This window comes from Hevea brasiliensis, unplaced genomic scaffold, assembly GCF_030052815.1.
Source record: "Hevea brasiliensis isolate MT/VB/25A 57/8 unplaced genomic scaffold, ASM3005281v1 Scaf283, whole genome shotgun sequence".
Classification (NCBI taxonomy): domain Eukaryota; kingdom Viridiplantae; phylum Streptophyta; class Magnoliopsida; order Malpighiales; family Euphorbiaceae; genus Hevea; species Hevea brasiliensis.
The window spans coordinates 1-27681 of NW_026614788.1; the positions used below are offsets into that span (position 1 = coordinate 1).

The 27681-nt window shown below is 33.1% G+C and overlaps 2 protein-coding genes and 1 long non-coding RNA gene across 3 annotated transcripts; 1 reads left to right on the forward strand and 2 right to left on the reverse strand.

The window, feature by feature from the left end:
• Window positions 1-3593: 3593 nt before the first annotated feature.
• On the forward strand, window positions 3594-4028 carry LOC131176932 (uncharacterized). Its single transcript, XM_058141952.1, has one exon. It carries the CDS (start codon window positions 3594-3596, stop codon window positions 4026-4028), a length of 435 nt encoding a protein of 144 aa, XP_057997935.1.
• Window positions 4029-16924: 12896 nt separating this feature from the next.
• LOC110636036 (MDIS1-interacting receptor like kinase 2-like) lies at window positions 16925-19945 on the reverse strand. The gene is made up of 2 exons (XM_021785558.2): window positions 17401-19945; window positions 16925-17274 (listed from the first exon to the last, which is right to left on the reverse strand). The coding sequence occupies exons 1-2, from the start codon at window positions 19943-19945 to the stop codon at window positions 16925-16927; spliced, it is 2895 nt and encodes a 964-aa protein (XP_021641250.2).
• A 5960-nt stretch (window positions 19946-25905) lies between these two features.
• On the reverse strand, window positions 25906-26357 carry LOC131176936 (uncharacterized). Its single transcript, XR_009146736.1, has 2 exons — window positions 26215-26357; window positions 25906-26139 (listed from the first exon to the last, which is right to left on the reverse strand). It is a non-coding gene; the product is annotated as an uncharacterized LOC131176936 (long non-coding RNA).
• Window positions 26358-27681: the final 1324 nt, after the last annotated feature.

Below are 27681 nucleotides of genomic sequence, written 5' to 3' on the forward strand. Positions count from 1 at the left end.
CCAGTAACCATACAGAGCGCTTTCATCACCACATCAAATGTGTAAACAGTGGGTAATACACCCTTACTCAGCAAGTCATAAAAAATATTTGATGCAACACTAAGGCAGTTACCAGCTACCAGCATCTCCAACACAACATTATAGGACTTAAATGTTGGCTCACAAGAATAAACACATTTCATATCCAACAACAGCCTAGTAGCTTGACCAGGCAAACTAGCTCTCCTGTAAGATTTCATAATACATATGAAGAGGGACTCTCTAAAAACAATCCCTTCCTCTTTCATCTGCAACAACAACCTATCTATATCTTTAAACTCTTTGGCTTCACCAAGCTTTTTTATCAACACATAGTACACCTTAAATGTGTGACAATAGCCCTTCTGGGCACCTGCCCATTGGAATATTGCCATTGATGTGGATACATCAAGTGGCAATTCAAGCAGTTTACAGAGTTGACATGGGGTGATTTGATTAAAAGATTTTCGAAGCTCTTTGAGGTCAAACGGTCTGAGTAATCTTTCCCATTCAGTTTCATGTATTGCCCCATCATGTTTCGAGTTAACATTAATTTTAGGTAAAAAGTTAAATTAAACCCTTAATTTTAGTCCGATAATTTTTTTATTTACAGAAGTCCAATAATTTAATAATCATAATTTTTTTATTAAATTAATTAAATCTTTTATATTTTAATTTTAACTTTCAATTTAATCTTTTGATATAAAATTAAGAAAATTACTCAAAATCAAAACTTTATTTCTTTCACAATTTCACTTTATCATCATTAACATTTTTTTTTTTAATTCTTTGAATTTCACAATTAATCTATTTAAAAAAATTATGACTCTATTTGAAAATTATAATTTTACAAAAATTTAATTTAATTAATTTTTTTAATTAATTTTCATATTTAAAATGAAAGAATTTAATTTCTTTTTATTTAATGAATTTTACTAAAATAGATTTAATTAGTAAAATTAAGATTAGAGTTTAGTAATTATACCCATGATTAACACTATAATATTCCCAACTTTCTTCTGTTTTATAGTTTAACCAATTAGATGTTAAATTGAATAACTTTATATTAATGAGTTTAGATATCAACATTAAGAAGAAAAGTAAATGAATAAATAAAAGTACTTTTTTTTGACAAACATGGTTCATCTAAGTGCCAATGAGACACTAAATGATTAAATAATCGCCTAAAAATCTTATTTAATCGATGGTAATTTAGGTTGTCATTCATTTTTATGAAGCATGAGACTCTAATTATTATTTTATTAGCTATTAAATATTTTTCTTTTTTCAATTACTGACACACACACACATATATAATAATAATAATAATAATAATAATAATAATAATAATAATAATAATAATAATAATAATAATAATAATTAGTAAAGGATTTTGCTAATCCATGTATCATAAATTTAGATATATCATCCATTTTCGTATTTATTCTAAATAAGCTACAATTTACAACTCCAGACAAGGCAAAAGATCACATCAGAACTTCAGCGAGCAGACAGAAGATATCGCTAATAGCAATGAAGGGAGCTAGCATGGCAGAATCCGGGAAAGAACTCCAGCACACAGAACCACTTGCGGATATTAAATTATTGCAGCAAATGATCTTCATTATTCCTTTCTTATAATTATTTAATTAATTAAGCATTGCAAATTTAAAACCATGGGATTTTCAACGGGAAGATTGCATCGAATGAAGCTAATGAACAACGGGAGGAGTTTTATAGTGGCCACAACAAGGATCAGCATTACTCTTAACTGCAGCAAGAAGAACTGCAACTTCATATGTGTGAATGTCAAAAGAAAAACTGCAAAAGCTGAAAGCTACAATAATAATGAGTGGATTCATGAACCGATAAAGGCAGGTACTTACCAACCACATGACGCATGGAAGACTCTAGCAGATCCCTTACTCCCATTGCAGAGGCCAGGAGGAGAATAAAAATCAAGAAAACCTGCCAGAGAAACAAAGTTTTCTTGGTAGCCATTTTCTTAATATACAAATTGAATTCATCTTTTCTACATTTATAGCCGCTAATAGGCTCCTTAGGAAGACCTGCTTAATTTCAATTTCAATGTAAACTGTTCTTGTATGAGGAAGACTTTTTAAGAGCTAGGAGCCTAAGACAGACAAATTTCAAATTCTAAGACTTTTTCCTTCTGAAGGAGATTGAAAGTAGGGGTGTAAATGAACTAATTTGCTCGCAAGTTGCTTGAGGCTTAACTCAATAAAAACTCAGCTTATTTTATAAACAAAATAAGTTCGAGCTTTATTTTTAAGCTTGTTTTAATGAACAAGTCGAACTTGAACTCGACCAGCTCGTTAATACTCACGAGGCCAACCATTAAACAAGTTCGTGAACAAATTCATTTATTAAAATATTTATATTAGTTAGTGTATTTTATTATATTGTAAATATATTTATTTTATTTATAATCATTCTAAAAATAATATATTGTTAAAAACTATGATATAATCAATATAAAAAATATATTTATAAAATATAATTATTTATAATTTAAATTTAATTATTTATGAAAATTAAGTTAATTAATTTCTATATAAGAGCAAATCGAAACTGTATAATTTGAATTTCATAAACCTAAAATTAAATAGAGCTGTAGATGAGTCAAACTCCTGCGAATTACTTAAGCCTCAATTAAATAAAAACTCAGTTTGAATCAGTTTTTTTTTTCTAGACAAGCTAAGTTTTGAGTTTATTGATACTTAGTTCGTTTTCTAAATAAATCGAGATTATAAAATTTTTAATGAATTAAGTCTAAACTCTTCAAAAATTTGATTTCGTTGGATTTCTTTAGAAATAAAAATAAATCGAATAAAATTAACGAAACATATCTATTTGATTTGACAATTCAATATTCAACAATTTGACAAAATAATTCCCTAACAACCGTTAGCGGGTTGAAAAGGGCGCGGGTTTCTTTTGTCTTAAGTTCCAAGTCTACAGTTCAACAACCCCAAAGGACATGGATTAGGCTTGACAGCAATTGTGAAGTTGGTGAAACAGGAAAATGAAATCTTTCTCGATTTGACCAATTCATCAGTTTACATTATTTTTATTAACACTAAATGCATGTATGCGTATTGTATGGTTTGCATTATTAATTTATTTTTTTATGGGAAGAAAATTATATTAATAGAGGTGTTTTTATTTATTTTAAATATTATTTTGATCATAAAAATTTATATATTATGAAATAAGTGATAATATTAATTAGATCATGATTAAATATTTATGCATTTTTATTAGATTATGATATATGTATTTTTCATAGTCATTTAGGTTGGATTTTATAGTCATTTCATTTACTTGTTAGTCACTTTTAGCTAATTTTATTAGTTATTTAAATAATTTTCCATAATTATAAATTTTTGGGTTAATTTATAATTTTTCTTTGTTTTGTAGGTAAAATGGTGTTATTGAGGGACTAAAAAGAAATTGTACCAATGAGGAGTGATTCCTATAGCCAAAGATATTAAAAATAAAGCTTAAAAGTTGAAGAATGCAAAATGGCCGAAATGTGCATAACTTGTTGCATGATGCGTGTATCCGCAAGTATACAGGTCGTATTAAGTAATAGAGTGATAAGTAAAGACTTAAACAATGCTAGAGAGAAAAGGTTACTTCAATTAAATGAACTTGAAGAGATAAGATTGGATGAATATGAGAATGCTAGGATTTTTAAGGAAAAGACTAGATTTTGGCATGATAAGTACATTAAAAGAAAGGAGTTTAAAGAGGGTGATCTGGTTTTATTGTATAATTCTAGACTTAGACTCTTTCCTGGAAAATTGAAATCAAGATGGTCTGGTCCTTTCAAGGTCATCAAGGTTTATCCACATGGAGCTGTGGATATTTGGAGTGAAAATTCTGGTCTTTTTAAAGTTAATGGTCAAAGGCTCAAGATTTATCTCATAGGCCAGCCCATTGAGAAGGGAACAAGTTATTTTCTTGATGATCCACCAATTCACTGAATTAAAGAGGGTCAAGCTAATGACCTAAAATTAACGCTCTATGGGAGGCACCCCATAAATTTTTCCTTATATTTAATTTTTCTTTTATTTTGTTTCATTTTATATCCCATTGAACTCAAATTTGACATTAAAATTTCTTTCTGCAGGTTGGTGGAGATTTTCAAGCAAATATGTATGCTGAATTGAAAGAATTAATGTCTGGGAAGTTGCTGAACCTTATATTTGTCTTCCATGATGAATATAGTTTTCAACAAAGTCAAATATGAACTAATTTAAGCTGTATGTTTGATTGTAGCAACATGGTGGAGTGAAAGGCCATTTGAGTTGCAGCATTTTGAGGAAATTGGTGAGAAATATAGGAACTTTCATGGTAATCACTAGAAATATGCTTTTGATTTTACTTTCTAGGTAATTAATTTTGATGTAGTGCACTGAAATCGACATATTTGCCATTGTATATTTTGTGAAATTTCATAATACAATTCTGCAGAAATATACTCATGTGAACAGTGTCTGCAGCAGAATTTTATTCAGTGTTATGAATTTTTAATGATGAGTTTGGGGTTGAATTTGGGTGTTATTACTTGTGGTGTGATTGTTAATGTGAATATTACTTGAATAATGTTTTAGTTTGTGTTTGGTGGATTGATAGATTTTAATTGTTCTTAGCAATTAATTGGATTTCAATTGAATTTTGAGTGAAATTTCTGTGCAAATTGTGTTTTGGGTTTGGTTTTAGTGTGTTTTGGGTCACATTTCTGGGTTTTTCATCAGGTCATTTAACACTAGGGTCAACATGATGTATGCTGGGGGTAGTGTCACCACTAGAACCTATTCTGGGCACTTTAAACTGCTGAAAATGTAAAACCTGCCAAGATTTTCAAGGGGTCCAACATGCCTCATGTAGCACTTCATGTAAAATCACACGGGGCATGTCATTTTTCCCTTTTATCTCAACATGCCTCATGTTATTCATCTTACACCAAATAACACAAGGCATGTCACCCCTCACTATTCTTAACATGCCTCATGTTAGACACTAGGTATAACATCACTTAAACCTTCACCCTAGCCATTTTATCCTATTTCACCTCATCAGCCGCACGATCTAAGCCTTCATTGTTTCTTCCATGGTGCGCACCAAACAGCCATCCACTCACATACCCAAGCTACGAGCCATGAAAATGACTACTAACAGTAATTCTTCAAACCCAACACCAAACCCTACACCATCCAATGCTCAACCCGAAACACCCATTTCGTCCCCAAATCCCCAAATTCCCGATACGAACCCTAGCTCTCCACCTCGCCAATCCTCTCAACCCACCCCTAATCCCGACAATGCCACCCAAGACGCCACACCTCCCTCCCAACAACCCAACAAAGACACCCCTTCAGCAGTATATGAAACGCGAAAAAGAAAGAAATTAACTCTTCCCTCATCTACTCCACCGAAACAACCTAGAGTTGATTCCCCAAGACCCGTTAGCACTAGAACCCGCTCTACTGCCCAAAATCCTATCTCACCGCAAGGTTCTTCTGCTCCAATTAGGGTCCAATCACCCCCGCATCATTCACCAACAATGTCTCAAACCGCTCCAGCTATCCCTCCATCTGGAAGTCAGGTAACCTCGTCTTACCCATGGACTTTTAGGGACTTTGAAATGAGGAAAAATTATGAGGCCCTTGCTAAAAAGAAAATTTTAGCCACTAAGTACATTGATGCACACAGCCTCAGGGAGATAGGGCTCTATGAATCTGTTAGTGAATATTTGGAAAATATAGGTTGGAGTGATTTTGCTAGGATTCAAGAACCTGCTTATAGGGAATTGACAATTGAATTTTTAAGCTCATTGCAATTGGACTTCCAGCCTATGCAAAGTAACCATAGGGACACCATTTCCTTTAGGTGTTTGGGTCAGGACAGAGAACTTGACACTGTTCAAGTAAATGCTCTATTTGGTTTTTGTAATGATGGAGAAAAAGTGATAGAGTGGCAAAGGACCATCTACGATCCCCCTACATTTTGGAAGTCCATTGCACCATATGGGAGATACTACAACCCTAGTTCTGCTAAGGCCTCAGCTATTCAAGACCCTGCTCTGAGATACTTGCAAAGATTTATGTCTTACACTATACTAGGTAGAGGGCACAGTAATGGGGTTGTAGGAAAGAATGATTTATTCTTTTTATGGTGCATGAAAGAGAAGAAAAAAATAAATGGTGCTTATTTTCTTTGCTCTCATATGGAACACATAGTCTCTAAGCATTCAACTGGCAGTATAGTTGGTGACTGTAATTGCAAAATCATTTGGTTTTAACCCTGACCAATATGCTATGGTGTCTATGGTTGGCCAGTCTTTTCTAGATAGAATTATTATGACTCAAATGAAAATTTGTGTAAAGAGGGGTGATGTTTATGTGCTGGTAAATGGGGAAAATGAGGATACAGAGCAACAGCAGTCACAGGGTATAGGACAGCATACTGCTGCTGGGCCTTCTAGCTCACGCCCACCTACTGCTGGACAATCAGACTTACTTGTTTTTCTTAAGGATTCGGAAGCAAAAATTAACAGAATGAGTGCAGCACAGCAACCTATTTCTGATGCTAATTCTGATATTCTGGTTGCTTTAAAGGATTTAGAAGCTAAGGTTGATGCTCTTGGTCAGAAGCAAACCAAGCTTGAGAAAAAGATTAAAAATAAATTTTCTGCATTCAGGAAAAAGCAAAAAAAGCATGACAGAGAAATGATTAACATTTACAACAAGCTAGCAGCCTCTTTTAACCAGCTGTACAATTGGGGCCAAGACATTTTTAAAGAGATGAAAGCTATGATAGAAAACTTGGATACTGCTTCTGAGAAATCTACTGAACAAGTACCTACAGCAACAAATGAGCCAGGGCCATCCACAAATGATGAAGACCAACCAGCTGTCTAGTTTTGGAATTTTGTTTTTTTGTTAATTTTAGTTAGTTTCTGCAACTTTAGTTTTTAATTGTGCACATTGGTCAGTTTGCTTTATTTTTCCAACTGTTAATTTCCCTGGTTATTGGAACTTTTATATGTTTTATATATTTGTAAAGTATTTAATTTTTGTCTCTTTTAATTCTGTTTGTTTCATGAATTTTATGTTGGCTTGTTCATTGTTGCTGGCTGCTTTGGTTTCTTCTATTGTGATACTTGCACTATCTTTGTTATCCAGATTCCTACTAAATTAATCGTTCTCTTTAATTTCAGTTTCAATTGGCTATTGTAATAGCATTACTAATATTGCTTTTTACTAGTCATATAACTGAATTATTGACAATACAGCAGCTGCTCTTCCTTTAGCCTTCTCAATTCTGCCTCTAAGGTAACTTCTTGACATTCATCTGCCACATATTGACAATGCTTCCATTTAACATGCCTCGTGCTAAGGGCTATGCTCTCCAATGAGCTATTTGCATTGCTTCAACTTTTCAAAATTTTTGAAAACTCACCGAAACTTTCATGGAGCAAGACATGCCCCATGTTGATACCCCATATCAGTTCTTTAGCAGTTGGCACAGGGCATGCTAATTTACCTTTACTGTCGCACCTTACCCCTCTGTAAGGCATAACATGATCCCGTAGAATACCTAATGAACTACCGAACTTCGCCTACCGATAACTCATTAAGTACCCTACAAGGGATTTTAAAACAATTTTCTTACTTTTGTTAAGTGGTGAGCATTTTCTAGTTGGTATCAAAACATTTAATTAAAGTTAAAAGCTAGTTGAAATTTTTGGCCCATTTTATTTTTCCGCAAATTTTATAAAAATTTTGGCAGAGTTCCGTCTGTATTTTGAGAAAACAATTCTTCAAATACCTGAAAAAAAAAAGCACTTCCAATAATTTTTCTCATCAACTTCTTCAAATTCACAATCAATCTCAACCAATTTCTTAAGTTTCAAAATTCAACAATCCTCATTTCTCAATTTTCCAAAATCAGTAATCGACAAAATACTATCAATCAATTTCATTCATTCATCTTTCATTAAAGATAAACAATTTATATATACATCATACCAAAAATTTACATCAGGAAAATCTAAACTAAAATTTATTACAACTTTATACAAATTTTATACAAGCTGCTCAAGACCCATTTTTACATGTCCATATATTTATGTGCAATACATACATCAAAATGAATATTTACAGTCATGGTATAAATTATACCCGATAACTTCAAGCAGGTAGCTCCCCTGTCCTCAGCAGTTCAATCTGTCCTCTAGTCCTCTATCTCTGATACAAAGAATAATAATATCACAGTACTAGGACTCAGTGGTGCACAACATACTAAAATAATCTTTATGCAGAATTTAAATCACATTTATTCAAAAATTGGACTGAACATGAGAGTTAAATACGAAACATGAATTATGAGATTTTAATCCCAAACAATTTCATTTTTGAAGTATCAAATTACATTTCATAAAACCCACAGTTATATCATGCCATTCGAAACAAATATAATCTCAATAGCCAGAGGCTAAGGAGAAGTCACATCACAAGGCTAGCTAGCTCAATTATATGGATATCCATTCAATTTCTTCTTTTACTGGCACACACCTCAACACTTCAGCCAGAGAAGGAATCAAAATTCGAAACTGATTACCCCCACTAGTCATGCTAGTGAGGTGTTTAAATATATGGTCATAACACTGTGGTTTCAAAACTTATCTTAACAATTTACTAAACATTTATTGCCATTTCAAACATACAAAAATAAACTTTCAACAATTCAAAGCAAAAACATAATACACATTTCATGCACTTTATAAATGAATTTTAAAGCATATTGATGTTGTGCATAAACCTTAAGCGAGTCGCCTCTTGGCCTTGACTCGATTCCTCGGGTTCTTTCTCGGTGTTCTTTTCCACTGAAACACACAGTTTCACAGTGTTTCAGTATCATAACTTAGCATAAATCCAAAAATAAATTTAAATTCACTTTTACCTAGCTCTAATGTGCTAAACTCGACGTTCTTTAAATTTTGTATTTCGGGGTTACTATTCACTACACTATTCAAGTCAATTGTTGACTTTCTAAGGCTTAATAGGTATGGGAATTCCAACTTCACCCACATACCACATTTTGGTCACTAAATTTGTTGGTTTTGGTTGTTTACTCAAATTCTAAGTCTTTTAGGCAAATTTGCAAATTTTCAGTTTTGGTGTCTTAAGTTACACTGTTCCATTGGTCATTTTTCTGTTAGAATTTGGCAAAACTTCCTTCATAGAAAATGTTCCCTATTGTCTTAAGTTTATTCTCCTTTTTTAATCACTCCAATTGGAGTTTTGGAGCTCAAGTTATAGCCATTTGAACCATGGATGCCGGATTGGACTTAACCCAGATTTCTGGGCAAATTCTGATTCTGGCAGTTTTAGGTCACCAACTTTGGGTGGCCAAATGACTTGGTTAATGGCATAATTTGGGTTTGTGTTCTTCATGAAAGTTTTAGGTCTATATCTCATCTATCCACTGGTAAAATTTCAGGTCATTTAGACCTGCCTAGCTCAAGTTATGGCCAAATGAACAAACACTATTCATTTGGTCAGTTTGTACAGGGCAGACTGAGAATTTCCGAATTTGGTCAATTTGTTCACTAGGTTTTGGTCACTTTTTAGGCATGATTCCTAAATGAAAATTGTGTCATTTTGTGTCTATTTTCATTCCCAATTAGTCTCATACCAATTGGACTTGTAAATTTTCAGTTTTTATCCCTCAAAGGGACCTTGGTCCTGCTGCTTGCAGCATGACCACATTGAATCCGAATTTAACCTCAATTCAAACACTTCCAACACACTTCATTTGGTCACAAATGACCATTTCTCACTTCAAACTAGGTCAAACACATTATTTCACCATTTCTCCAAATTTTGTCTCCTAAACCCTAAGTGCAAAACCCTAATTCACACTAATTGTTACATTTGATTGATTCAACACATCTTAACATACTCTTACATCTCATTCAAGCATTCTAACAAGTTTAATGCAATCAAACTCATGCAATTCATCCCCCTTCATAGGCCAGCCGAAATTCCCTTTGGTCCTTCACAAATATTTTTATTTCATTTTAAGTTTATTTTTAAGTTAGTTAAGCTATAAACACAATTAATTCAACTAGAAAATCAAATTTAGTTGACTAACCTTAGTGCAGAATTTTCTTTCCTTCAAACCTCTTCCTTTCTTTTTTTTTTTTTTGTTATCAAGTCCTCTATCAAAGCTTGAAATCAAGGTTTAATGTTGAAGGTTTAACTTTCTATGGTGGGATTGTGGGTTTGATCAAGCTCAAAATGAGCTTTAATGGAGGTTTTGGTGAGGGAGAGGGAGAGAGAGAGTGAGGGCGGAAACTTAGGGAAGATGATACTTTTTTTTGTTTTTTTTTCTTTCTTTTCTTATATTTTTATCTTATGGAAAACCATAACTCCAATTAAATAATTTTTTTTCAATTATAGTAATTATTGCATCATGCATGAGGTCATGCATGATGTCATCACTTTTTACTTTTCTATTTTCTCTTCTTTTTTTTTATTAGTTCTTTAATTTAATTCCCAATTCTGAAATTTTCTTTTCTCTGATTTTATTTGACAGTTAGGTCAGGAGTCAGCTCTCGGGATCAATTGACCAAATTGCCCCTCGCCGGTTCAACCCGGTTTGCAAATAATTCAATATTTCTTTCAGCTCCCTGACCTAATTATTTGACTGGCTTAACAATTCTTTTTCATGATTTTCTCTTTTCCACTGTGTTCACAATGGTCCTAAGGACCGCAGCGTCACATTTTACGATTCAAAATTTGAGTTTAAATTGACTTCGTAACCCTTCTCGAGAAGGTCACCCATCGCTATGACTCTCGGCTCGTTTAACTTCTTATGTTCTGTTTTTCTTATTTATACTTAACTAATTGGCAATTACTAATTATTTGTGTTTATAGCTTATCTAGTTGTCTTAAGAGTGGTTCTAATCCCCTTAATTGTCCGGACCGACTCCGATCACCGGAACAGTGAAATATACCAAGCTATACAAATAGATGTGTTACATTTACTTTAACACGCCTCATGCTTTTTGATTAACATGCCTCATGCTCTCAATACTTATAATTCACATGCCTCATGTACATATTCTGATCATTCACCACTAGGCATGTACGTTCTACATGGTAACTCTGTTCCACTCTTTCTTAGTTTATATTTCTCCAAGTTATCATTTATTGATTTCATTGATATTTCTGCCACTTTGTTTAAGCCAATGAGGACATTGTCTAATTTGAGTTTGGGGGAGGGCAAAAATTTTTGCAAAATTTTTAATCCTTTTTATTTACATTACTTAAATTGCATTTCATTGCATTTCATTTATACTTAGTTACTTAGTTCACATACACCATACACCTACACCATGTAAATATATACACTTGCATATAAACATCATATAGATCACGTATAGTTTTTATTTCATTTTTCATTTTTATTTTTATTTAATTTTTGCATTCATTTTAGGAATCATGCATACATAAAAAAAAAATTTAAAATAAATAAATTTTTACCTAATTCTTAGAAAATTGAGAATCATTTTGAAAAGCAATTGAGCTTACCTCTAGATGGGTTTGACGGATTGAAAATTCCGGATTGGTATGAGGTTATGAGATTCTTATCTAAGTTTATATCTTCTTAACCAAGGGCCACCCAATTAATTATATTGAGTTTTGAGTGCTTAGAGAAAACTCTAGAATAATAAATAACTAATTGTGTCTCACCAATCCTAGAACAAGCCTTCTAGACCTTTCGAGGCGAAATTTTAGCATTCACTTGAAAAGAGAAATGATTAAGGCATTTGTTTTGAATTTTAAACCCACATTTTTAGCCTTAACCAACCTCACTTTAAAAATTTCCCTTTGAAACCAATTTGAGCCTTCATTTATACCCCTTATTTCATTGGCACCCATAATTTACCTAGCCATAAACCTAAACACTTACCTACCCTTCGTGAGAATAATTTGTTTAAGTGATAGATACGTTAAAAAAAAAAAAGAAAAAAGAAAAAAGAAAAAGTATAATAATTAAATGGGAGAAGTACTAACGTAAAATTGGCTAGCAATCATATCATGTTGCGAAAAACAAATTATTTACCACCCAAGTATATAAAGAAATGAGTTTGGGGGTGAATTAAAAAGGAACAATTGCAATGCAAAATTCAATGTTATTTATGTAGTCCCTAAAATTTAAAAAAAAAAAATTTGTATACTACCATTGGTGATTTATTGTAAAGTTCTTCCTCCCATTTGATTATTTAAAAAAAAATGAAATAAATAAATAAATAAATAATAATAATAATAATAATAATAATAATAATAATAATAATAATAATAATAATAATAAAAGAAAAGTGTATCTTGATCTTTTTAACAATTTAATTATTCTCATGTTTTGCTTTCCTTTTGCCTTTTCTTTGTTAGCCACATTATTACCCCATAGTCCCATTACAACCATTAAAAGTCCTTTTGATCTCTAGATTGTGTTTTGCTACATTAGTGGAGATTGAATTAGTTGGTCTGCCTATGGGATTGGCACATTATTCATCCATTTAAACTATTTCCATCATCATTTGAGACGCTTTAGTTTATGGATTGTTTTAGAGTCTATTTTAGCATGATTTCTCTATGTAATTGATTGGTTTGGGTTTGATGGAATGAATAATTGACCCAAGGCTAAGTGGTGATAACTTTGGTGAGAATTGAATTCCTTGTATCTTGAAGATGGTATATGGTTTGTTGGTGGCTAGAGGTAAGTTTGAAAGCTTGAATGAGTGATTTTCATGAATTTAAGAAAAGGTACTCGAATTGCATATAATCGTTTTTAATTTGCTTGAGGACAAGCAAAGATTTGAGTTTGGGGGAATTTGATAAACTCATTTTATATAAGTATTTTAGGGTAGTTTTGCATCCATTTTGCCTTTTTAGTTTAGTAATTTTATGCTTTTAATGCTTACTTTAGTTAATTTGTTAATTTTAGTTTCATTATATTTGATTTTTGAAATTTTGATGTTTTTGATAGGTTTTAACAAGGTTTAAAGGCAAAAAGGTCCGTTTAGAAAAAATTCAAAGTGATTTGGAAGCTTAAAGTAGAGTGAAAAGTGAAGAAAATTCGCTTAAAGGAGAAGACCAGCCGAAACTTTCAAGGACCTCTACATGCCCCGTGTTGAAGGTCGTGTGAAGATAAGAGTTACCCAGCAGAAATCAACATAAGGCATGTAAATTCACACTGGGTCGTGTAAACAGAGACTTCGGAACAAAACACGCCGAAAATTTCACGGGCTTCCACATGCCCCGTGTGGCGGGTCGTGTAAACAGAGATTTTAGAGAAAACACGCCGAGACTTTCAGGGACTCCCACATGCCCCGTGTAGCTGGTCGTGTAGATCTAAAGACTCGTCCTCTGAGTCAACATGAGGCATGTGAAAAACAGCCTAAATCAACATGAGGCATGTGGGATGGCGCTAGTAAATTTGCTGACATGGAAAAATTTTCTCTTTTCACACCTTTTACGCCTTTTGTCCTTATCCCTTTAGAGACTATTTTTAGGGCAACCCTTGAGGAGATATAAAAGCATCATATTCTCATTTTTTACCATAAGGAGAAGGAGAGAGAAAAATCAAAAGAGAGAGGAAAGAGGGAATCACGCCATTTTTGGAGGAGAGCACCTGCAGAGTGACGTTTTTCAGCTTCCATTTTCAGAGATTTGGATCTTCTTCTTCTGAGTTCTTTTATTTTTAGACTTATTTTCATGTTTTCTTGCTCTATTTCATATTTTTTACTTGTAAATACAAGCATGAGTGAGTAGATACTTAAGAATTTAGAGTTGGGTGTAATGATTTAAGTTTTATTTGTGGATTTGGACTGGTTTTAACCAGATTTTTAGAATATATAAGCTTTTATTCTTATCTTGTGTGCTTATTTACATACCCATTGTTGGTACCCTTTGGGTTTTGTTCTTAATCTTAGATTGAAGGACCGAGAGGTGAAAATCTATGATAGATAATCAAGATAATGAACTTAATCACCTATTGTTAGAAATAAAATAGTGGGTTAAGAAGAATTTCAAGTTGATTAAAATGCTTAAAGGATTTTGGGTAATTAAACATCGCATGAGAATGGGGTTTAGTTTTCTTTAAAACTGATGCATACATTTTGCATAATCATTGAGGTTTAATTTCATAGCCATTTTATTTGATTATTAGTCATTTTTAGCTAATTTCATTAGTTAATTAGTTAGTTTTTCATAATTGTCGATTTTAGATTAATTTGTAATTTTTACTTTGTTTTGTAGGAAAAATGGTGTTTTTGAAGGATCAAGAGAATTTTGCCATTGAGGAGTGTCTTCTGACCAAAGATGTCAAAAACAAGTTTTCAAGCTGAAATATGCATTGACCAAATTGTGCATAACTTGCCGCATAAGCTATGCAGATTTGCATAAGGAGAAAGATCACTGTTCAGAATCCATTAAGTGTGCATAAGGAGACAAAGATAGCTTATGCACATTCCGCCTCCCTTATGCACCTTCACGGAATTGTGCATAACCTATGCACCAAGTCATGCGATTTTGCATAAGTGGCCCAGAACCGAAAAGCGCATAAGGGATGCATAAGTTATGCATCCACTTATGCGATCCCATGAAGAGTTCATTAATGAGTGGGCAGAGATTCCCTCAAATAATTCCTCCTAGAACATACCATTTTAGGGCTCCATGTCAGAAAAATGCTATAAATAGTCCCATTTTCTCATTTTAGAGGGGAGGCAAGGAGAAAAGAAGAAGAGGAGAAGAGAGGCGAATTTGAGGAGTCATTTTCACCTTCCACACCATTTTTAACCAAGATTTGCAGATTTCTTCCTTCCTTTACATTTTTCTACATTTCTAGTGTTTAATTTCTTACTTCTTAGCTTAGATTAAAGCTTTATTTCCATTTAAACTCATCATATCTTGTAAGCATTATGGATAGTGAGTAGTTTACTTTTGATTCGGGAGTAAGGGATGTAATATTTTAGTTATTTTTGTGGATTTGAACTGGGTTAGTCCCAATTTAATGAATTTATGAGGTTTAATCCATTTCTTGTGTGCTTATTCACATGCTTAATGAAGGGCCCCATTAAGTTATGTTCTTAATCCTTGGTTGAAGCACCGAAAGGAGAAAACCAAGTGATAGTTAATCAAGAAATTGGACTTAATTAACTTAGATCTAGAAATAGACTAAGGGTTAAGAGGGTTTTAATAGATTGATTAAAGAACCTAATGGGTCTTGGTTAATTTTAACTCCACGAAAGTAGGATTAAGTTAATTAAGGCACTCTTTGTCTCACTCGAAAGAGTTTTCAAAGGATTTTAGAATTAATCTCCTTTAAACCCAAAAATTTCATGGATTGGGCTAGCTAGGGAAAATCCCAAAAGAGCTTGAATATGAAATCCGAACCTAATCGCTTTTACCATTGTTAATTTCTAATCGAATTTAATCATTTGCCATTTTAAATATTGCCATATTTGAACTTGCTTATTTCAATTTGATGCAAATCTTAGTTTAATTAATACATTGTTGAATAGAATATTAAATTTGCACATTTAGATTTCATACTCCATTACCCATTAATTCATTATTTTAATTTCATAAATACTTCAATTTAGTCAACTTTTATATAAAAAATTCAATCATTAACACAACTCCTCGTGGGATCGATATTTTTCTATACTACTTGTACGACCCGTGCACTTGCGGTTGGGACGCATCAAAAACACTCTTTAGTTTGCTTGAAAGAGAAATTAAAGAAAATCAGAATCAACTTCCTTCAAACTTGTATTTTCCTTGATCTTGGCTTTCCCTATCCAAATTTCAATAAAATTTACTTCATGAACCTCAACTCTGGAATCCATTTTTACCATTAATTAATTAAATCTTTTGTTACTTGCTGAAATTTTAGTAAATTAGTATAGTGCTTAGAATTTTAATTGCTTAATTCATTATAATTTCCTTATTTTTCCAATTTATTTTGCTGCATCTCTTACTCTATTTTTGGCACAAATTATCGACAGTCCAAATAATCGTGACTTTTATAGTTTGGTACTCAAACAACAATTCTCTGTAGGACGATATATTTTCTTTACTACTTGAATGACTCATATATTTGCAGAGTATGCGACCAATAATCTAAATATTATTAATGATAAAAATCTAAGGATTATATAATATATTATTTTTAATAAATTGACAAGCCAACAGGGTATAATTGTTAAAACAAAAAGTTTTAAAGTACAATTATAAAATGTGTAAATTTTGACTTTTTTCGTTATTTTCCTTTTTTTTTTTAGAAAAAAATGTTGATATTCCCCTATCTGAATTTTCTCAGGATTTCTTATAAGAAATTTATTTCATAATTAATAATCAATTTTTAGTCACTGTTGTTCACTAAACATTCTTTTTTGCTTCTCTAAATAAGCAAAGTTTAAGCAAATGGAGTCTTTGTTTTTGCATTCATTAGTTTGAGATTTCAGATGTGTTCGCCAGAAATTTGAAGATGGGCTAACTTCCAATCAAACATAAAGAAGCTTAATGCTTTTCAATAATGTCATTTGAATCCATATCATAAGATGTGACAAAATTTTTACGTCACCTACCGCAACCCTCCTCCTTTATCCGGGCTTGGGACTTGTTAAGTGCAAACTACTTAGGCGGAGTTTAATGCTTTTCAATAATAACAATAATAATTTTAAAAACTGCATATTTTTGTAATATAGTGCAAGGCCGATTCAAAGATGGACATTTACATGATACATATAAATTAAGAAGTCTAATTTCTAAGCCTGCCAGAAATTCTGGAGCCAGTCCAATTACAAATTTCTTAAACCAAGTGGACTACCGTATAAGATTCCCGAATCAGAACTGGCCTTCGTTTCGAGGAGCTGAGATACAGTTCTCATGGATGGTCGAGATTGAGGATTAGCTCGTAAACATGAGAGAGCGATAGTTAACATACAGGACAATTTATCAGCAAGTTGCTGGCCTGGGGGAAGCGAGAGACGTGCATCTAACACATCTTCTAAGTGGATGCATCGGTCAGTCAATGATTGTAGACGGGATATGAGTTCTCCTGGATGCTTTCCGATCATAACTTCAAATGTCAGAACACCAAAGCTATAAACGTCACATTTCTCGGTCACCATGCCTGTGTAAGCAAGCTCTGCAACAAGTAATGAACATTTATGCGTGTTAGCAGGACTTGGAATTTTGCTAGAAGCACAAAAGGTAAGCAGCCCAATGGAGTAAAATTCAGAAGAGCACAAATTAATATAGATTTGTAGCTTACCTGGAGAAATATAGCCATATGTGCCTGCAATTGTTGTCCAATTAGATGAATCAGGCTTCAAAAACCTAGCAGTGCCAAAATCTGAAACATGAGCCTCAAGTTCAGAGTTCAATAGGACATTTTTACTCGATATGTCTCGATGAACTACAGGTGGATCGCAATCATGATGCATGTAAGTTAAAGCATGAGCTACACCTTTAATAACTCTGATTCTCTTTTCCCAATCCAAATCCTTCGCTCCTTTGTCGCTGCTTAGCATGTTAGCCAAGCTACCCTTTTCTATGAACTCATAAACCAAAAATATATGCGTTCCTCGAGAACAGAATCCATGGAGTTTCACAATGTTACGATGGCGCAGCTCTGATAAAGCTGCTACCTCGTTGCTAAAACTTCTTAACCTCTCAACCTCTCCATCTCTGCTCTGATAATTCAGCTTTTTCACAGCTAACATTTGAGAACCTGACATTTCCACTTTGTAAACCTTCCCCGTTCCCCCCTCTCCAATGCAGTACTTGTCATTGAAGTTTTCTGTGGATTTAATGATGTCTTCATACGCAATCCTCCCATTGAAATAGCATATCGAGAATGGATCTTCTCTGCTGCTTGATTTGCTTCTATCTTCTGGCAAATTACTTGATCTCCATCTCCGGAGAAATCCAAGAACACCAACTAATGCAAGTGAAAGGAACAGCCCACCTGCTATCGGAGCAACAACAATTACAGCTCTGTTTTTCTTATTCCCATCACTCTTTCTCTCACGTGTGGCATTGCAGGGTCTCAGACCTTGGACCAGACCGCTGCATAAGTCTTTATTGTTGCTATAAGCACTTGGCTGGAATGAACGGAAGATGTTGCTATCGGGAAGTGGACCCTCTAAATTGTTGTATGAGAAGTTGGCATCAATCAAACTCCACATGTTGCTAAGAGAAGCAGGAATTGAACCACTGAGATTATTGCAGGATAGATTCAGTCGTTCTAAACTCGTAAGCTTCCCAAGCTGAGAAGGTATCCCTCCAATGAGAAAATTATAGCTCAAATCTAGTGAATCTTGTAAAGCTACAAGATTACCAATTTGATATGGAATTGTCCCGTTCAAGCTATTCTGGCCCAAGCCTAGCAGTTGAAGTCTAGTGCAGTCGCCTATTTGATACGGAATTGGCCCACTCAACATGTTCATAGAGAGGTCTAGAAACTGCAGGCTGGAAAGTTCTCCAATTTCAACTGGCACCTGACCTGAAAGCCTGTTATCTTTCAGGCTTAGAACCAACAGTTTGGATAATTTTCTGAGCTGCACCGGTATCTCTCCAGAAATTTGATTGGAAGAAAGGTCAAGCACTGCTAGCCGGTTCAGTTGACGAATCTCAACAGCGATTTTACCACTCAGCATATTCCCAGCAATTCTCATAACTGTGAGGTTCTGGCATTCTCCCCAGTTCGCGGAGAGCTCACCTCTAAAATTGTTGAAACTTAGGTCAATATAAGTGAGATTTGGATATACTCCAAAATCTTGGTCTAGAGCTCCCGTGAGATGGTTATGTTCAAGCCTGACTCTGTACAAGTTATGGCAGTTTTTTAGGCTTACTGGGATTGGACCAGAGAAATTGTTGAAGGCAGCTGTGAAGTTGATTAGCTTTCCACCTTGGCACACTTGTTGTGGCAATTGGCCAGTGAAGTTATTCTCAGAAAGGTGAAGAACAGTTAACGATGAAAGATTGCCCAATTCTGGAGGCACAAAACCGGTCAATTTGTTTGTGATCAAGCGCAAATCAGTTAACTTGCTTAATCTGCCTAAATTTGGTGGGATGTTCCCAGATAGAAGATTGCCAGAAAGGCGCAGAATGGATAACTCACTCAAATTTCCTAAAGATCGAGGGATGGGACCATAAAAATGATTCTCATCTAGCGCTAGAAGAGACAGATAATTCAGGTTTCCTATTTCTTGAGGAATCCTGCCACCAAGCCCTGTAGTTTGAAAGAGTAAATTTTTTAGGCTAACAAGGCCAGTTTTGGCAGCACCTGTTCCATCAGGGAACAAGCGCGGGTCTAGCACACCAGTAATATTGTTTCGAGAAACGTCAAGCTCGTAAACCTGAGTGAGATTGGCAAGAGAAAGAGGCAGAGTGCCGTTAAGAGAGTTGGTGGAAAGGTCAAGGAATTGGAGTTTGGAAAGTAACCCAATGTTGGACGGAATGGTGCCTGTGAGTTGGTTTACTTTAAGATCAAGACGAAGAAGATTTGGGAAGGAAGAGAAATCTAAGAATTGGAGAGTACCTGTCAAGCCTGTGTATGCAAGATTTATTTCAGTGACACTTCCTGCATCATTGCACATTATTCCTCGCCATTCGCAATGATTTGTGTTACTGGAATTGGCATCTTCCAGGGAAAGTACCCATGACTGGAGAATTGACTGATTTCCCAGGCTTTCTTTCCACTTGAGGAGGGCCAGAGCCTCTGCTGTTAAAGCGAAGCTTGCTTTACAGGAAGATAGTAACACTATCCAAGAAACGAAAAGCGCATATGAGACACAGTTCCCTTGGTTGGCCATAGCTGAGAAGGTTCTGTTGTCCCGCTAGCTAGTTGCTGGACATTTATCTCATGTGCTAACGCATGGCTTACGTTTTGTTTCATTTGGACTAATTACCTCCAGCAAATACTAGCACCTAGACACGGATATTGGCCGTTTCGGACTGGAACTAGATCGATTTAAACTGGATTGAATCGAGTAAATATGGATTTGACTTAAAAAATGAATGAATTGGACAGAAATTGAATTGAAATCGTCTGATATAGTTTTGGGTTAAATCATTTTTTTTTTAATTTAAAAAAAAAATTTGATCTGCTAGATTTGAACCAAACCATATTGACCCGATACTGAAACAAAACCAAAATTTTGAGGGGTTTAAAGACCAGTTTAAGTTCATCCATTCGGTAAACTTTGAACCTGAAAAATTAAATAGTGCACAAACTGTGATTCAAGTTAGTGTTTTTAATAAGGATGGCAATAGGTAGGGTGTCGCAAAAATCACCCTATCCGAATTCAATTAATATTTTCAAAACCTAAATTCGTTCCAAACCTGATTAAAATTTATTCTCAACTATCCAAATCAGTCTCAAACTCAATTATTATTATTCAAAAAATACTTGAACCCATTTAATTTTATATATTTTAATTAAAAATTTACATAAAACATTATTTTCATTAATAATTTACCTTTTAAAAATTTAATAATTTCATAAGATATATAAAAATTTATAAATATTATTCTAAGAAATATATATTTATTTTTAATTAAATATTTATATAAACAAATATTTAATATGTAAAACCGAACTCATTAGGAATATTAAATTTTAAATTCAAACTTGTCTCCAACCTAATTATATATTATTCAAATCCATCCGATTAAAATTTAAATCCAAACCAGTAAAAATTGAATTCATTGCCATCTCTAGTTTTTAAGCTATGGTTAAGTGCCCATCAATAGAAAAGTCAAGTTTTAGTCTACTGCCCTTAGATACCCAAAATGAATAACACTGAAAGGTAATTAAAAAGCCGAAAAGTCTCATTATGTCTTATTCAAGGATCACCATCACTATCCTATGAGTAAAAGTATGCTTCTAATTTAAGTTTTCTATATTCAAATCTAGCCTTATTGCATTGCAGACTTTCTAGAGGTAATTACACAACCCAAAGTATCACGCTAACCTCTTCTATTTCTATTCTATGTCTCATAAGTTTTTTTTTTTTTTTTCCTTGTTAACAGCATATGAACATATGCAGCCTATGTATCTTCTTCAAATAAACAGGAAATGAAGATCCTGACAAGCCCCGGCAGAACTATTATAGCAGAGTTTCTTTGCTCTTATTTTTTTATGAGATTTCCATCAAATGTAATACAGAGGATAATAGAATTCAATTGCACTATATCCGAATTGTCAATTTGACTGAATGGATATGTGCATGTTCGTCAAATTTTTTGTAGGGACTTGGAAAGACAATTTCTGAATTAAATAATCTATTTACCTATAATCTCTACCAATCTCAGTCTTCACATTATCGATTGAACCAGCCCAAGCAAGACTTTGGCTCTTTACTTTTTCCTTTCCTAAGTATTAATTAGCACCGTATCCTGGAGGGTTAAGTTGGAATCAAAATACAATAGAAATTTGAAATTTTGCTTGAAGATATGAACACAAATTGTCAATATATGACTGAATGGATTATATTATTTATCTGAGAAATTTCCATTTCATTTGCCAAAGTGTTCATGTTCGTCAAATATTTGAGGGGACTTGGGAAAGACAATTTCTGAAGTAAATAAACATGGAAGACGGGAAGAGGGTTAATTAGTGTTGTATCATGACGTCCACTTATGCGACTTTTCAATTCCCTAAAGTGGCTGTTAATGAAGTTTGTGGCAGACGCATTGAGTTCTACTATCTCCGCTGGAATTGTAAGTGATTGAATATGGTTTCGCAAGAATCTGTCTAATTGATTGATTTGAGAATCTCTCTTCTTTGTACAGAACCTCATCAGATTCCCATCCAATCTGATCTTCCTATTTTCACACCAGTGTTTTTATTATTATTATTTTTTAAATTATCTCAAAATATTAGACATAATTTCACTGCTACTGGTGAAGCCATTGATACAAGGAGAAATTTTAAGCTAAATAGGACGTACTGAGTCAATATGGTGAATCAGTATATAATAATTAATAATATTCAATACAAATCAGTATTAAAAATGTGGTTTGTCATAATCCCAGAAGTAAATTTACGTTGTTTTTTATTCTTAAAAAAAATAATATTGAATATGGTTTATCCTTTTTTTTTTCTTTCTATCCTCTAACTCAATGTGCTCTACTTATCTAATTGGAGCCTTCGTATGTCTATACTTCATATGACCAAACTACCTCATTCTCCATTTTCTCAACTTTTCTTCAATTGGCGCCACTTCTGCATTTTCTCTAATACTCTCATTATAGACTTTATCTAGTCTAGTATGACTATTCATCCACCTTAATATTTTCATATCTGCAACTCTTATTTTATACACATAATTTTTTCATTAATTTTTACAATTACACTCTATATTAAAATTTTAATAATTATACCTTAAACTTCTAACAACATAATAATTACATTCAACCGTTAGCCTTATCGTTTATTATTAACAGAAATACTAAACCCACACCGTTTATTATATTTTGTTAATACACACTATAAAACTATCTTATTATTGAGAATTGAGAATATAAAATAAAAATAAAATACCATAAAAGCAACTTCAATGATTATGAAAGGCCATTGGGCTCCAACAAGGCTCGGATTACATTGAATAGCATGAGAGAACAACTACCCCTCGGATTATGTTGAGGCCAATAATGCCCGGATCCTCTATGACTAACTCAACCATCAATGCATGTAGAATAATTAGAATTGATTGGTTTAATTTGATTTAGTTTAAAAAATTTGAAAATTTTTGATTAATTAAAAATTTAACAGATTAAATTAAATCAAATTTTAAAAAATCAAATTGATTGAAACAAATTAAAATTTTTAGTAAATTAAATCAAATCAAATTAATTATGGTTGATTTGATTTGATTCGATTTATCAATCTAAGTTATATCTTGAATTTGGATTTAATTTAGACTCATTTCAGGCTTAATTTCAATTATATTTTTTATTTTTAACTCTAATTTACCATCCAACAACAATTAATTAAAAAAAAAACTATTTGGTTTGGTTGTATCAATTTTTTTTTCTTAAACAATGGAATCAAATTGAATAACCAAAATTTTTAAAATCAAATTACTATGTACAGTGCATGTATTCTAATCCAGCGAAAGCTCTCACCATATCAATGGATTTTAAGTCCATATGGTACGACTCAAAAATTGCAGGAAGGAAAACTGTCCCAGTTCCCTTGTTGTTGCCTGTGAAATTAGCAGAATTAAGACAGCAAATCTAGCATCGAAGAAGCTCCCTAGGAGCTTCTTCAAGGCCATATTTATCTTGTTATTTAGCATACAGAACCATGCCTAGAACTTGAGCACATAATGCAGCTTCCTTCATATTCCATGATAATTGTGTGTTCCCTTCAATCTAAATTATAGAAGGCAATGCTTGACAGCAACGTTTTACAAGACATAAATTATAAAGGCAACTAAAAAGAGGCAGTGCTTGACTTTGAATTGATGTAAGCCAAACTTGTAAGAGATTCACATTTCACATCTGCATCTGTTCTATGAACAAAAATCATTTTTGCTTTGGAATGATACAAAGAATTGTTTCATCTCGTAGAAGATGTTTTATTCATTTTATTTTTTTTAAGAAAAAAAAAAAGAGAAGAATAACAAGAGTGTTAAAGCCGGCACCTATAATATTAAATTATTAATTAATATCTACCAAGTCTCACTCCACCTTCACCGAAACAATTGAACCAGTCCAGGAAAGACTTTGGCACTTTGCGTTTACCTTTACCAACCATCCATGTCTTGGAGGGTTAAGTTGGAATCAAAATCGGCATTGGATAATAATACTTTGAAACCTTGAATGAAGATGCGAGCCCAAATTAACTATCAATCTGACTAACAGAATTACACTTTTATCTGAGAGAATTTCATTTCATTTGCTAATATGTGCCGGTTCTTGTTCGTGTTCGTCAAATTTTTGTATTTTTATGGGGACTTGGAAAGACAATTTCTGAAGTAACCCTCACCTAAGAATCAGTTGAACCAGTCCAGGCAAGACTTTGGCTTTTTACGATTACTTTTACCAAGCATTAATTAGTACCATATCTTGGAGGGTAAAGCTGGAATCAAAGTCAGCACTGGAGAATAAAACTTGGAAATTTTGCATGAAGATGCGAACCCAAATTGTCAGACTTCCATTTCTGACAGACTTCCATTTCATATCTATTTGCAATATATTGGTCAAAATTCTGGTGGGGACTTGGAAAGACATTGTTGTAAAAATCAGACCAGAATGGCTGGTCAGGTCGATTTAATTATGAATGAGATTAGTGATCAGTGATCGGTTTAAACAAAAAATTATTAAAATTTAATATTTATTCCCTAAATTTTAACATAAAGTAGAATTTAGAATCTCATATATGATGATAAATTTATCCTTAACAAATATAGTTAATGTTAAATTTAAATTAAAAAAAATTATGAATATTTAATTCATTTTTAAAAGCCCAAGACAACTACTATCCCTAGGATTATATTGAGACCAATAAGACCCGGATCTGAATGCACATAAAACTAATTCAACCATCAATGTAAGGTGCGCCAAAATCATGGGTCTTGGTTGCGTTAAGTGCCCTTATATTTCTGACATATTTCGGCTTCATTTTATTTTCATACATAATTCAATTCATATTTATAAAGGAATTGATCAAATATTGGGATAAGCCCATCAATTTTTTTATTTCCCTCTCAAACAGCAAGCAACTCATCCATCAAGTTGAAGAACATAGATATAATCAATAAATCAGAATCATTTTAATAGTATTTGAAGAGGGAGGGACACTAATCAAGACAAAATAGAATGTGGGTTGTCAAAGTCGTGAGGTCGTCTGTGCCATAGAAGATCAAAACAAAAAGCGGAAGCTTATAGTTTAAGCATGGAAGGAAAGGAAAGGAAAATGGGGATATTCAATGTCTGATCATCGCGGTCGGGCAATTTGAAAGAGCCGTAGGGCAAGGGAAAGAGAGTTGGAAATGGGAAACAAAATCGCGGGTTGTTTTATGGTTGGAAAGTAGTTTAATAACAAACAAAAAATTTAAGTAAAAGGTCTAAATTAATCCCTTAATCTTAGTCCAATAATTAAATAGATATAATTTTTAATTATAATTAATTAATTGACAAAATATTCGATTTTTTTCAATGGGTGCAGATTGATTAGTTTTAATTTACCTTTTTCTAAATAAATCAACTGAAAAAAAAAAAAAAAAAACTCAGTCTTGAAAGTGTTAATGCCGTAAATTACATTTATTTTTTGTCCTTTCATAAGAAAGAAAATGCCATATGATGTTTGCTCAGTTTCAATTCTTTAATTTAAAATAAATTACGAGATTTTAAGAAAATAACTATAATTAAATTTTTAAGAATGAAAATGAAATTTGAATCAGGTAATCAATTTATATCATAGATCGGACTTAAAAAAAAAAATTTTCCTTTAAGATAATCAATGAGCTAATTTTTTATAGCATTTACAGTTTCATTAGATAATCAATGAGCTAATTTTTTTTTATAGCATTTACAGTTTCATTAGAGTTAACAATTTCATTTTCAAAATCATGAGTTCTGGCAAATTTCATTCTATAACATAAAAAATCAATATATCCATCTGGTATGGATTCATTAGTTATTCTCAATTTAATTGGTATAAAAGTTTATCCATAAGTAATTATGATTTGAATTTGGCTATTAACTGATTTTCAATTTAATTAATTATCCTATGGCATTGTGGCTGTCCCAAAGTTAACCAAGGTCACGAAAATTACATGCATTAAATTAAATTGATACAACTGAGAAATGCATATGAAAAATAATGAGAACCAGGCAGTTCAGAAGCAGAGAAACGCCACTCGTCCTCGTCTACCATATTACACTAGATGAATATTAGAATATTTTCTCCTACAAATAGTCAAATACAATTTAGCCAATCAGTTATGTGGACCATAATTGCCTCCATGAGGTTCATCTAGCATCCTTGCCTTCTCCTCTGCATGAAGAGCACATATTAATATCATGTCATTTAAAAATAAATAATTTTGAGCACACTAACAGTTGAAATTACCTGTCACAGGAGTCTTTGCGTCCTCCTGCAGATGTCTTGATGCAGTTATAGAGGCCTGAAGCAATAGCATGACGATGAAGAGAACCACCCAGAAATACAAGACCTTCTTAGAAGCCATTCTTCTTGGTTCACCAAGCACTTCAGACCTCTGATCCACTGATATATATATATATATATATATCTGCGATTCTTGGGACAAAATTTTTGGCTGAGCGCGTTGATTAACAGTATTCAATAACAGTCCACGAACGTTATAATAGGTATATTTGCCGTCTAGCTTTTGTTTTACGCAATTTTTTTTACAGTAGGTAAAAAGGTGGGACAGAGAAGATACACTTCAACACTTGAAAAATTGTTTAGATGACGTGGTTATGTGAAAAATCATGTAATTATAAGACTGGCGTGGGCAGCGGAATCATTAGAACTGTGGACTTGACTTCATAAACGTGGAAGTCCACAACTCCAATGTGGCGTGGAACCATAATTTACCTCTATAAATATAATTTTAAATTTAAATTTAAATTTAAATTTTCTTGTCCTCTTTTAATTTCTTTTATATATATATATATAGAGAGAGAGAGAGAGAGATAGATAGATAGATAGATAGATAAAGCAAAATGTGATTGGTGCAGTTTTCCGGTTGGTTTTGTTAAGGAAGGTTGTTTCACTCAAGATCTTTTAGTTGTAGTAGCCATCACTGCTTGGCAGATTTGGAAGGAAAGAAATAGGGCTGTTTTTGAATTTTGTATTCCCAATCCAATGACTTCAGCTAAACGTATCAAGGAAACTATTGCTGAGCTTCAAAGTTGGTCAAATAATGATGATTCATCCCGAAGGAATTCCACTATAGGCAGCCTGCTGAGTCCCAACAAGTTTGGTACCCCCATGATAGAGGTATGCTTAAATTTAATTGTGATGTGGCTTGGCAACCTGGACCTTCGTTTGCAGCTGTGGGTGTAGTAGCCAGAAATTTCAAGAGTAATCTTGTAAATGGAGCGGCTAAGGATATATTTTGCAACTCTAAGCTTCAAGGGGGAAGCTCAAGTTATTTGAGAAGCTTTGAAGTAAGCCAAATCCATGGAATGTGCATCCATCTTTATAGAGTCTGATTCAGAAATTCTGGTAACTGTTGCACTCATTTCATATAGGCATTTTATGGTAGTTTTGCATCCATTTTACTCTTATATTTTAGTATATTTTATATTTTTAACTTTATTTTAGCTTTTTTGTTAACTTTAATTACTTTATATTTAATTTTTGTAATTTTATTGTTTTTAATAGGTTTTTGTGGCAAATTGAGGGTCAATGAGTGCATTAGAAAGTAATTTGAAGAAATTTGGAGTCCTTTAAGCATGGAGGAAAGTTGAAGAAATTAAGCCTTGAAAGAGCAAGTTAGCCGAAATTTGCTTGAGACTTTGCTGATGATGTTGCTTAGGGTATGTCATATAAGCTTAACCTTAAGCCTGT